Source organism: Dromaius novaehollandiae, chromosome 8 (genome assembly GCF_036370855.1).
Source record: "Dromaius novaehollandiae isolate bDroNov1 chromosome 8, bDroNov1.hap1, whole genome shotgun sequence".
In the NCBI taxonomy this organism is placed as follows: Eukaryota; Metazoa; Chordata; class Aves; order Casuariiformes; family Dromaiidae; genus Dromaius; species Dromaius novaehollandiae.
This window is the reverse complement of record NC_088105.1, coordinates 42,684,748-42,697,621: the sequence shown is the minus strand read 5'-3', so window position 1 is coordinate 42,697,621 and position 12,874 is coordinate 42,684,748. Positions and strand designations below refer to the sequence as shown.

The window sequence follows — 12,874 nt, the reverse complement described above, 5'->3', positions numbered from 1 at the left end:
TGCACTCTTATCTGAGAAGTCATCAGGAAACACAATATAATACCTTGCTTTTCATAAGTGCTATATTTAATAGATCTTTAATGACCCTGAATAATCATAACCTTAGCTTTATACCCTGCTAGATCATTCACTCAGTTGTGGTTCAGAGAAGAAAATGCAATCTACTCCTTGGTCCATTCTACTTGCAGCAGTTAAGAAGTTTTTGAGGGTCCCAGTTCAAGTCTGGTAGTGAATAGGTTAAGCGTCTGAGCCGGTATAACCAGCTGTGATTTCTTGATCCAAATGTAGCCAAATGTAGGTACAAAAGTGTGAAGTGCACAGGACTACTATTATTAATTAAGAAAGATTAAGCTCTTCTGGAAGAATTTCTGTAGCATAAATAGCATTTTCTGTTCCTTGAGTTTCCTGAATCAGCACTTTTAATGCTTAATGTTCTAACTGTTGGCCTTCACATATTCCCAGCAGCACATATTCATAAATAATCCAATAGGAAACTTGCAAGCAATTTCACATTTATTAAAGAAGCAATAAGAGAATTCCAGAACATGGTGAAAGAGCAAAAAATGAACTGCCTACCTTTTGGCTTGTCTCTTCTTCATGGCAAAGTGGCTTCCTTCTCTAAGTAGTAAACATATTTCTCCTCTACTACTCTCTTAGATCCTGAGCTGACTTACGTGCCTGTTGCTTGTCATAATATACCAGGATTTCTCCATTTACTGCTGTTTTAAAATGAACTCATTTATATTCCTTACATTTGACAGTCCTAATATGCAAGTTGTTTCTCAAGTTAAATGCAAACATTACTTTCACATTTGTATTTCTAGGTGAAATTTGCAGAGGTAAAACAGCTGTTTGTGAAAAAGTGGCAGCTGCAAGAAAGATCCAGTCTTTCTATAGAAAGTATAAAATGCAACAGAAATTCAAACCAGGTTTGAAACATTTTTTGCCTATAAAATCACTGCAGTGATCAAAAAAATTGAATTTTTCTTTTCTAATGGTAATCAGAAATAGTTTTTTGTGATTCATGAATAATCAGTACAATTAATCATTCTTCTTGTTAGTGTATGGCATTATCATTTTTGTGATTTTTCTTTTTTTTTTTTAAAGCAGCTGCTTATCAGTCTGTAGCGGTGTGTGATAATCAAGTGGAAGTGTGTGGATGCATATGTGTTCATAGGTGGAGAGAAATGGGTAACTGTAAGGGCCTTTCATGGCTACCTGTACACTGAGGACCTTCATTGAAGGCTGCCCTTTTCACCTTTGTTTTTACTGGGATGTGACGAAGCTGCAAGTCACCACAGCTCAATAACTCAATATAAATTTTTCTATGCTGAAGAGAAAAAGCTATTGGGAAGTCACCAAATCATGAAATAGGGATATTTAATTAATTTACACTTACTGTCTTGAAGAATTTGTATCCTCTGCCTGGGTCATTATTTGCCCCAATCCTAAATATTTAGATTTTTTTTTTCTTGTAATTGAATCCATATAACTCTTCTAATATCTAGCTCTTTTGCACTTACCTGGATTGCCTCTTCATTAATGCATCTTGTTGTGCCAGAGATTTGGAAATTAGTACACTGTCTTGGGCATCCTCTGTAGAGGAACTCCCTTCCTCAGGCCATTGAATTTTCCATTAGTGGAGGATTGATACTCCAATAGGGATTCTTTAAACTGTGATTATAAGACCTTTCTGGGCAGGAACATGCTATTTTCCACAGGTTACAATTCTGGCATGCTGATAGTGCATGGGTGGAAGCTGAAGTTACAAGATGGAATTCTTGTTTTTCTCCTGTTTGCATGAGTGTGTAACTTGGGTGAAATTCTCTGACTGTGTATTTTTCAATATTGAATGCAATGCCCCGCTGAGACGTAAGGTTTTTTGCTCCGTAGTGCAAGAGTCTGTCGGAGTCGGTCACTCCGTAGCGCAGAGTCTGGCATTAGTGGCAGGGCTAGCATGAATAGGGTGTTACTACATAAGCAGTTTAGTCCATGAGAGGTTCATTTTGGGTGCAAATTTTTCTTGCATCTACTGATGGAGTCATGTGCAGCGCACACGAATGCAGCCATGATGTGCTCAGTGCACTTTTCTGCTTGGTGTAATCAAGGCTGAGTCACTTACTGTTTAAACTGTGAATTTTATTCAGATGTTTCCTGGAGTCAGTCAGCACAGACATTCAGTATTTTAATCTGATAAGATCGGTCCTTGTGGGGAGCTTTATTGGATTATCATGCTAGTGATAAGTAGCTCATTTTCTCTTGGCTTGCAGAGGGTAATAAAGATGCGTTCGTTCTTAAATCTGTTACCTACAGTAAAGCTCCTGAATTCATATTTAGGCATCTAAGTTAGTGATCTCATTTGCAAAGTTATTGAATACCTGCAGCTGCTGTTAATTACCATGGCTACTCAGATCCCTGAAATCACTCTACTGCTCTTTGGTATGTACATACACAGCTAGGTGGTCAGCAGAGCACGTTCATCTAAAACATTTAGAAAGGCTCTGCCTTCAGCCTTGTTGGGTTTCCCCCCCCCCCCCTTTGTTTGTCCTTTTATTTTGTCATTAGGTGAATTTTTGATACTTTGTTAATTTGAATGTATTATTTTTTTTGTGGCTGAAATGTGTGTTTATCCCATATAAAACTTATTTTGATCCAGATCATCCCTGCTTTGCAGTGCCATGTTAGTCATTTGTAGTGCAGGCTTCCTTTTTGTCTCTCTCTTTGAGGCAAACGTAATAAACCTGTGAACACCTGAAGATTACCCACACAGTATGTTTCTGTGTCATTTAGCTTTCATTCTTGCTAGCTTCAACTTCCATCTCCCTTCTGACCTGAACTTCTGTGTACTCTGCACGTTGCCTATGCCTTAAATTCATTTGCCAAGCCTGAGACCTGTAAAGGTTTTGGAAAAGAATTTCTCACTTGCTTTTGGTTGAGCGTGTGTGTTAGTGTTGGTAGGACAAGATTTTGGACGGCAGGCCTTTGAGCACAGGTGCTACATTTTTGTGTTTGCAGTAATCAGTACACTACTGTAACCTTTGAGTGCTGCTATAGTGGAAGTAACATAATATTAATGGGACCTGGATTTTATGAGTATATACAGTGGGCAGAAGATCTTATCTCATTTTGTCTCAGCTTAGTTCAGTACGTATATTACTGCTGTTCCAGAGTGCCTAAACTCATTAGGGTTCTTGGGTCAGAGTTTCATCTGGCATACAGAGTTTTAGAAAAATATTCAGGTAACTGAGGAGCCAAAGATACTACTTTCGCATGCAAACATTATGAATCGTACACAAATAAAGAGCATGTAAGAGAGACACTGGCATTCAAACCCTTGTGGACCAGAAGTCTGTAAATGAATTGAAAAGAATTATTGACAATTCCCGTAGTACAATGTGTGAACTGCATATTTGAACCGTTTTCTCCCTGAACTTGTTTGTTTATATTCTTAAAAGTGTCTTTAGGAGTGATAATGTCTTCTGGGAGTCTGCGAACTCAAGGGACGCTAAACATATGTATCTTTAGATCTCAGGTTCAAATGAAGACTGGAAGTGACTAGAAGCTGTTACCAGATGATAACTTTTCAGTAGTTTGTGCGTGAAATTCATTGCAGTTAAGATCCTGGAGGATGTACCTCTGCCTCGTATTTGGTACTACTCAGTATCTTTGCCATCAATCTCTTTAAAGATGATGGAGTTAGAATATGCCTATGCCTGAATAACCTTCCCGGAGGAGCAGGTGGCTTCCTCACAACAGCGTTAAGGCACACTGAGAGCTGGAGTTGCACCCGGCTGTGTTTTCTTTTCTACTTCTGAGGGAAATTGAAGAGTTTGCCTGAAATGATAGCCTGGCGCCTATACAAGGCACTCTACTAATTTAGTTTCCATTCAAACACACTTTCTTAGTTCTTGTTTTGGAGTTAACAGGAGTAGTCAACGTAATCCCAATTCACCTTCTGTGTTTTGCACGTGATTTTACAGATCTTTATCCTATTCACTGATACAATAAGAGTGCACTAAAGGACTTGTATTATTGTTGACATCTTTTGTGAAACAGAGCTCAAGAAACAATTCTAAAACCCTTCTTAATCATATTAGATATTAGAAGCACATTTTTGTGTGATTGATGGAGCTAATGGAATTAATTTTCATTATCAAAAGAAAAAGTTAAATGGCTTTGATTTTAACACAGATACATTTGGGCAATGTACTTCTATGTACAATTATTGGAACTTTGCCATCGTGTCCTTCAGATGGTGTAATTCAGGGATTGATATCAGATGAGGGTCTGTCCCTGTGCGTAGCAAAATGAATTAGTGGGCAATAAATGCAGATGTTTTAGTGACAGATATTAAAATGAAATTATTTGCTACTTCTAGATAGAAGGTCTGCGCACTCCCTCTCATCCATGAGCACTCTGTGTAGCAGTGAAGATGACTCTGCTGAAAAGATGGAAGACAATGTTAAGGGCAATGAGTATGATATTGAAAGGGCAGCTGATAACACAGCTCACGCATGTTATGGAAATGAGAATGGGGAGAATAAGCTGCTCAGAATGGAGGACAATCTGGAAACTTTTGCAATGGAAAAGGAAGGAATAGATGAAGCAGAAAAGACAGAAACAGAAGATATAACAGCAAGGGAAGACACTGAAATTTTTCATGAAAATGTAGTGGCAATACAGCATCAAGGTCCTGAAGTTGATGGGGAACTCAAACAGGCTGGGTCACTAGAAGGTAACGCAAGGGAAGATGGGGAGAAGAATGCATGTGACGGGAAGGAAGATGGGGAGGAAGATGTCCTAGTGTCTTCGGAAAGCAATATGATGGAAATGGAGGATAGAAACGAAGAGTCTCCTCAGAGTGACGAAGGAGGTGGTGAGTACATTCCCACTGCAGAACTGTGATGTGACCAGTGCATGTAAGTGCTTCTCTATTTGTCTTTATACTAAGTTATGATGCAGCATGGGAAATGTAGGTGCTGGACTGCTTTTGTATACAATGTCAGGCTGTTAGAATACTCTGTGCTGCTGTGAGCTAAATAACCATCCAGAATGTAATCCCGGTCTGTTGTTTCTTTTCTAGTGTTTTCAGTGTAAGGCTTTGGCTATTCTTTTTTACTCCAGTATTTAGTTCTGATATATCATGTGGTTATATTATAAGATTCAGATGTCCTTTATTATCTGTAAGAGAATCTGCATGCCAGGTCGGGAGAATCTCTTTATAATGTGGGTAATACTGGATTAAAAAACAATTCCAAAAGATGCAATGTGAGTCACAGTTCAGCAGATGAGGATAAAAACTATGTCAATTGACTCCTGGTTTTGTAACTGCACTTTGTCATGGACTTCTTGTCAAGCAGCAAATCAGTCTGATGCCTCTGTTAGCTGGTAAAATGGAGATGTTGCAGTTTCAACCTCACGTTTATGGATGATGCGTTGGTAATGAGCAAGTAACAGACGGTTAGCTGCAAGAACGAGGTTTTGCATTATCATATCTGGGGAGGGGGAAAGAATGTAAGTCCTTGCTTTGAAATGTTATCCAGTTCATGGGGGCAATGTCTTAGATGATGTTAAATGAGGCAATGTAAAGAAATGTTCTTCTGCAGTGGTGCTGACATAAAGAAGGAGAGCTACAAGCCATGCTAGACTATACTTCCAATTGTATCTTTCCATATGCTGGATTTGCAGTGGAATGTATCATGCTTTTGTTTTGTTTGGACAGGTGTTTTTTGGTTCTGCTTCTGTTGCTTTCTGTTCACTGCAGTGCATGCATCTAAGCCATGTGCATGGAATAAACATCTGTGAACGCTGGTGCTCAGTGCTTTGCAAGTCTGTTGCTGCTGGGTTGCTTTGACTGTCTTGTGCTCTGCTTTTGCTTTGTTATGCATTCGGAATTGAAGTAAAGGCAGGAGTGTACTCTTCACTGAGTCATGCTGAAGTCTTAAAAGAGGTTTGCTTCTGGGACCCTCCAGCTGTGTGATGAAAGTAACTTCAGTTGAAGCAGCTTTACCACCAGACTCAGATGAGCTGAGTAAAGGCTGTTGAAGAACAAGGAACTTTTAAAAACATAGAGCACAGCATATTGCACTCTAGTGTAAAACCAAAGAAAGATCAACTGAATGTGTCAAGCTAGTAATCTGACACTGAATTAGTCCAAAACAATGGCACTGTTCTTAATTTGTACCAAATTCCTATATGCTGTCATTCAGCACACACAGTTTTATGGCTCTAGATTTGAACAGAGACCATCTATCAGATATCACAGGGAGGGAGAGGTTGGTCAGATTTTATGTAGGTAATAACATTTACTTCATAGTAAATACTTTATTTCATTAAGTATTTCATGAAGTAAATACTTCAACATCATCTCTGCTGCCTGCAGACTACCTGCGATTCAGGGACAGAACAGGTCAAAGGAGGACAAAACAAGGACAAAACCAATCATTTAACTAGAAAAATCAGAGACAAGAAAGACCTCCTAAATTGCAGATAAATCTAGTGTTTTTTTTAAAAAAAAAAAAAAGCCAAGAAACTGTCTAGAGCAATGGAGGAACATTTTTTGAGATATAATTAGTGTGTTAAAAGAAATATTGCTGGGTAGCAAAAGTCCATGGGTGCACTTATCACGATTGTTACCTTGACAAAGATTCAAATTCTGGAATTTAAGGATATATACAGTCTTAAGAAAATGTCAGCTCCTTCCAGCCTGCACTGTGCTGGTCCTCCAAAGTGCTGAGGGCTGTAGAGACACTAGGAGAACTGAAAGAACTCAGTCCTTTAGTGCATCATTAGGTTCTCAGACCACTCTTGGACTTCCCTGTTTCTTTCACATAAACTCTGTGGGGCTGGTCGTTCCAGCCTGTGTCTGCAGGAGATGGACATGGCACCATTTCACTTTTGCCCTGACGAGATCTATCATGCTCTGCTCCTGACAGGACTTCTCCTAACCAGTGCTGACTTCTCCTAACCATGGTAGAAATAATTTATCAGAGCAAAAATGTGTGTGCTGAAGAAAGCAGAAGGTGCAGAATGCTCCTCTGGGGTTCTTCAGTTGCAGGTTGAGTCTGATCGCCAGCAATGGTGTGACAGAACCTGTCAGAAGTATGGAAAAACCTGTGATGGGTTCCTCCTGTGCATTTTCTGATCTTGCCATGCTCTTTGTGACAAGGAGACATTGCTGATCCCATAAGACAAAATCACTGTGAGGTATTTGTCATTTTTTGTCATCCTTTTCTGGTCTCTGTCTTTTGATAGACTGTCAGTTTCCCTCTTGTGAAATGTCACACAGGCAGTGAACTCCTAGGAATGAGAACTGCCAGCTAATCGGACTTCAGTCCTATAATCAGGTCAAAGAAAGAAAGTATGCACCAAAATGATTCAAACGGATTTTGCACTAGTGCTCAGAGACCTTTGTCAGGGTCTTACCCTAGGAACAACCTCCAGTGCTGTTCCCTGAACTTCCCTGCTTGTCTCCCCTGGTTCCTTGCAGTGCAGCTCTTAGTGCTGCAGCTAGGTGGAACGCGCAGGTAGCAGTGAAGCCATCACTTCCCTCTAGCAGCTGTGGTATAGGCAAAAAGGCATGCTGAGAGGATGGCTTCTGTAACATAGCCTGAAGTGGTCTTTTTAAAGTTCTCTCCCGTTTCTCTTAGGAGCTGTGGGTTCTGGGTACTGATAAGGAAGGAAGGAAAGGGAGTAAGTGGAAAGGAGCAGGAAGAACCACGAGAGGAAGGAGAAGCAAAAAAATAACAAAGGCGAAAAACAGAAGAAAAATAACTTGTACAATGGAGAATAGGAAGCGAGAATCAACAGTGTTAGAAGACAACCATACAGGAAAAAGGTGAGAGAGGACAGATGGTGTATTGGCAAGAGAGAGGCAAGGAGCTGGGAAGAGAAGAATGTGAGGTTGAGGACAACGTTAATTCTTCTCCTCACTGCAAACCAGTAGGAATAATATTGTCTAATCCATTTTTGAATCTGCTGTTACTGTCTGACCTTCAGCCTCCTGTTGCAGCATGTTCACTTGCCTCTGTCCTGTCCCTTCTTGATGATGACCAAAATTTTGGGTACCTATACCACACGCTCTACTGCAGAGTGGCCCAAAGTTAGCCAGTCCCTTAGCGAGGGGCATTAGCTTCCTGCTCATGGCTCCTTATTTTAATTTCAGAGAAAGCTAGATAAGGTGTTACTTGAAAGTCAAGATATCATACCATGTAACACCCCTTTATATAGGCTGTGAGTCAAGATTTAGCCAGAAAAATCTTTGAGTGGTTTGTTGTTCTCAGCTTTGCTGAAAGCTGTCTGGCAGTTGTTTTTTTGCAGTAGGAGCCCAAGTTAGGAGTCAGATCTTTTTTCTCACAGGCTGAAACCTTGCTCCTGTACTCTCAAAACAAATGGCTTTGTCTAAATAAAATGCTGTATGATGATTCTGAGGAAAGTGTTGATGAAGATGGTTCCAGAAGCTGAAACCTGTAATTCGGTCATCTCTGCAGCAGTTCCACTGGCATACACAGCAATGAGATCCAGGAATATTGTGATCGTCTCCTTTATGACCTTGAAGTTATTCTTGATGTAGGTACTGTTGATGAGTACCAGGAGTTGACCGAGTTCCTCTCATTTGATCCAAGACTTGATTGATGCATACAGTGTAGGAGCAGTATGGGACGTACGAGCCATTGGGCACTATCCAAGGTGGCAACAGATGAATGAAGTCTCGCACTAACAGTGATAACACAAACAAGAAGTGGACAACTGTTTCAGAGATGTACTTTCTGTGATTCCTGATGGGACACAGTATATTGGCGGTAGAGACCATTTGGCAGTAAAGCAAAATGCTAGATTTGACTTTACGTTGTCAATCTATACCAGTGGCAAACCAGCAAACTCTTTGTCTAAAAGACCCCAAACCAATAACAGCAATAGAAAAGGAGAGAGAGAGAGAGAGAGAAAACCGATGGAACTTGAAGGGATAAGGCTGGGATGCTGAAGGGAAGAGCTTTCAGGGAACATGCCAAAGGGATAGACTATGTATACAGGTGGAATAGTACTCACAGAGAAGCAGTTTAGTATTACAAGCTTGAAAGCCTTTCATGTAATTACCCAGCCTGCAGTTCACAAAGCAGAAATGGGATTGATAGCACAGTCTTAATGATAATGTTACAGGTATGACTCGACTGAAGCATCACAGTCATTGCATTTACAGAGTAGATAATTTTTCCCTATTTATGTATAGATAAACAAATCGTCATTCACTTCTGTTAGTTTGGGGAACTGAGCATTCATCAGAACTCTTTTTAATTGGGCTTAAAATAGAAAAATGTCACATTTTTTTAAAGTAGTTATGGAACAAAAACATTTTTATGTCTATAAAACAATGTTGCTTGTGCATTGAACCTCCCTCCCCTCCATCCTGACAAAGGTAGTCTCACTCTTTTGTGAAAATTTTGTGGAAGATTGCTGCTATATGTTTCTGTAGCTGCTCCTGCATGAATCTCAATCTCTCTCTCTCTCTCTCTCTCTCCCCCTCTCTCTCTCTTTTTTTTTTAATAGTGGTTGCCATTTGATTTTAATCTACTTCAAAACATTATTTCTGGTGAAGATTTACTGGGTGCCAATCAGACCTACAGTAATATTACAGATTTTAAGTCAAGCTGAGATAACTGGATGATTTCTACTCTACTTTTGCTTTTTGATGGTTTCTCTTTGTTGCTTCCTCTTTTGTAATTTTGTGATTTTTTTTGAAGATTGCGAATCAGTCCAAGAGAAAATAGCAGAGGCAATTGAAAATGATCATCACATGAATTCTGAACATGAACCTAGCGATTCCAGAACAGATGAGAAAGAAGAGAACTTAACAAGCACAGAGCGTGATATCAGTGAAGGTGAGGACAGCTAACATGATCAGGGACCTACGTTAAATTTCATTAATTTAAAATCTATTTATAGAACGATTTTGCCTTTCACTTTCCTTTTAGGCTATGAAACCTTCCTTGTGTTCTTCTTTACTCTCCTGACTCCTTTTTTTTTTCCTGACTTGTATAAGATCAGCTGATGGCTGGCTTCTGTAGTCATGTATAATTGATGCCTTTTGGGGGTTATAATGATCCTGGGTAAAGAATCCAAGCCAGAAAAAACCTGGCTGCCGGTCAAGAAAACAGCAGTGAAAAGCAGGTGTCTAGTGAGTTTCCCTTTGCTTCCAAGTAGACATGTTAAGTGATAAGATGAAGCCTGCTGGGGAAATACAATGTCAAGATAGGCAGGATGGGACTGCTGATGTGGAATGGAATGTGAATGACAGAACAGGAATGAAACTGAGCTCCAGCCTTGATCTCCACAATGTTTCCAGCTTCTCTCTCAAACTCATCTCCGTGTTAGCAGTAGGCATAATTGACAATAAGGAGATTTCAGTTTGATCTTGGTTATTTCAAGTGTTTCTGTCCTGGAATGTTTCAAGACCTCGCAGTCCTCACAGACTTAGCAGAGTTTGTTGTTGGAGGCTTGCCCTGCCTAGCAGAAGGGCCTCGTTTATTATACAGGGAGGATTAGAGTCAGCCACTCTGTTACTAAAGAACTGCAGCAATGAGCCCTAGTGAAAGTAAATGATAAGGGTTCTTCTTCATGATAGCAATGAGACTGAAAAAAGAATGAAACCATGTGTTAAGATTGACTGAATCTGCACTGTTGTACCTACCTTTCCTTCTTTCATCCTCTGTCCAAGAGTCCAGTGCTGGCAGGAACCAGTAATATATGGTTTCTGATTGCTAGTTCTGCGCTGTCTTCTACTTCGGTGCCTACGTGCAGGGTGTTCCCAGTTTTCTTTTTGTTGTCAGCTGGAAGCCTTTTGATCTTCTTTCATCCAGCAAGTGTATCCAGGAGGCTGGAGGTTCCTCCACATCTCTAGTCTCTCAGTCATTGCCTTTTCCTCAGTAGTCCTTTCTCAGATGAGATTGCTTCTGCCCTGGTCTCATCAGCTGACCACAAAACAACTGTCTGTAAGGTTTCATTTCAAGCCCAGTCATCTTCATGTGTTGGTCTTTGCAAACATCTGTTTCTGATGCATAGAATGGGACTGGGAGCATGTGGTTCCCAGGCAGCCTGATTTCCAAATCAGGGATGAAACACGCTTGCTTCCGAATGAGATGGACTGTGGAAATGGACACTCTCAAGGTGTCTCATTTGGATGCTTTAATATGAAATAACTTCACACTTGCTGTTATGATTCCTGGCTTATGCAAGACCTCACTTTATAGGAGGGAATACATTGTAAGCAGCAGCTAGGGTAAATTAACTCCTTTTCTTCCTGCTAAAAAGAAGGTAAACACCCAGACTGTGCCATGTGAGATACAGCTTTCAGTTTCTGTTAGAAGCAGTAAACAAAGTATCTGCTTTGCAGGGACTAGCTAAAGTCCATTACAGAAGACTTTGTGCAATATTAGCACCCGGACAGTTCAGACGCTATGCCTTTGCAGAGACGGTAATGTTTGACTCTTGGTTGAGATGACAGGGATTTTTTATCTCGTTTTGTACCAAAGCCTCTATTACAAATTTTTAATGATTATATATGTTATTGACTTAATAGTGGGTGGAGTTGTCCCAGATTCAGGAGGTAGCGTGAGTGCTCTAACAATATGACAGTCATTGACAGCTGATTGAGACGTTTATATATATATATATAAAAGAAAAAAAAATTTAAACCTAAGGGACTTCAGGAAGCTGGTAGTAAACATAAACAATATACTTGGTGGAAGGCACATCTGGATGAAGGGATGATTTCTGGTATTGCAAAATGCAACGTGGAATTTTTAATTTAAATGTGTTGTCTAGTGTTTAGGCGATGAGTGATCTGGTGGGAGGAGACAGCCCACTGTGCTCCCTCTCTCTCCTTCCGTGACCTCCATTCTCTCTCTGGAAGCTGCCTTCTCACCTCGTTCTTTCTTCCTCTGGTTCCTTCACTCTTTTCAGCTTCTTGAGCTGCCTGTGAATGAATCGTGTCCGCTTCTGAAGGGCAGGAAGGGAAGGGCGGCATGAGAGAGTGGGCAAGGCCAGAGGGAGGTTCTTGGGAAAACAGACAAGAGCTCTACTTCTCTGCTGGCAGAGCTGGGCCTGGACAAATAGTGTCTTTCAGGTATGATCAACACCTGGAGCTGTCTGTGGCTGCCGTTCAAGAGATGGGCTTCAGCTGCACAGTTTATAGTCCAAACAAACAGCAAAAAGCAGTAATTGTGGGATGCTGCAGCAGTGCAAGGAGGTGAAAGAAGTCAAATAGCGGCAGATGATTTGGGACAAGACAGGCTTTGCGCAGTTTGAGAAAGCACAGCTCGAAAAAGGCATTGCTCCTTGCTCCCTTCAGTGGCACAAACCCTTCCATTTTCTGAAGTGTAGGAACCTGCCGTGTGGGTACCAAGCACAGCTGCAGCAGCACAAACTGCCGAAGTGGCTGCCCGGGGCAAATCCTGGAACGCTGAATTCAGTGAGAGCGTTGCCATTAAATGTCCAGGGGGGCAGGAAGATGCCCGGTATTATTCCGCTCATGTAATTACAGAATCCAGGGGAAGCAAATACCCATTTTACGTGAACAGCTGTGTGGTTTTCCTCTTATGTGTGATTATTTTACGTGAGTAATTTGCCAACTATTTTTGAATATTTGAATGTTAGTGTCAAGCTTGTAGGTATTTCATATAAACACTCTGAGCCTCCCTGCTAGGCAGGTGACGGGGGGAGAGAGTGGGAAGGGCAGACAGAACTGTCAGTGTTGAAAGCTGGTCACACAGCAACGTTTTTGCTTAAATTAGTTATGCCAGGTGCCAGCGTGACAACACTAGAAACCTACGCACAGGTGCCTAACAAGAAGCTGCAGAGCAAGATTTCTTCTTGTCAC

The 12,874-nt window shown here is 40.8% G+C and overlaps 1 protein-coding gene across 7 annotated transcripts in view; it reads left to right on the top strand.

Annotated features, from left to right (window-relative positions):
- The window catches only part of ERICH3 (glutamate rich 3), a 54,252-nt gene that overhangs the window by 36,140 nt on the left and 5,238 nt on the right, over positions 1 to 12,874 (top strand). For 6 of the 7 annotated variants that reach the window (XM_064516363.1, XM_064516362.1, XM_064516366.1 and 3 more), the window contains 3 exons: positions 825 to 929; positions 4,379 to 4,876; positions 9,741 to 9,878. In XM_064516363.1, coding sequence (XP_064372433.1) covers positions 825 to 929; positions 4,379 to 4,876; positions 9,741 to 9,878 — 741 coding nt within the window. The remainder of the gene's footprint in view (positions 1 to 824; positions 930 to 4,378; positions 4,877 to 9,740; positions 9,879 to 12,874) is intronic. The other variant, XM_064516361.1, reaches the window with a different exon arrangement.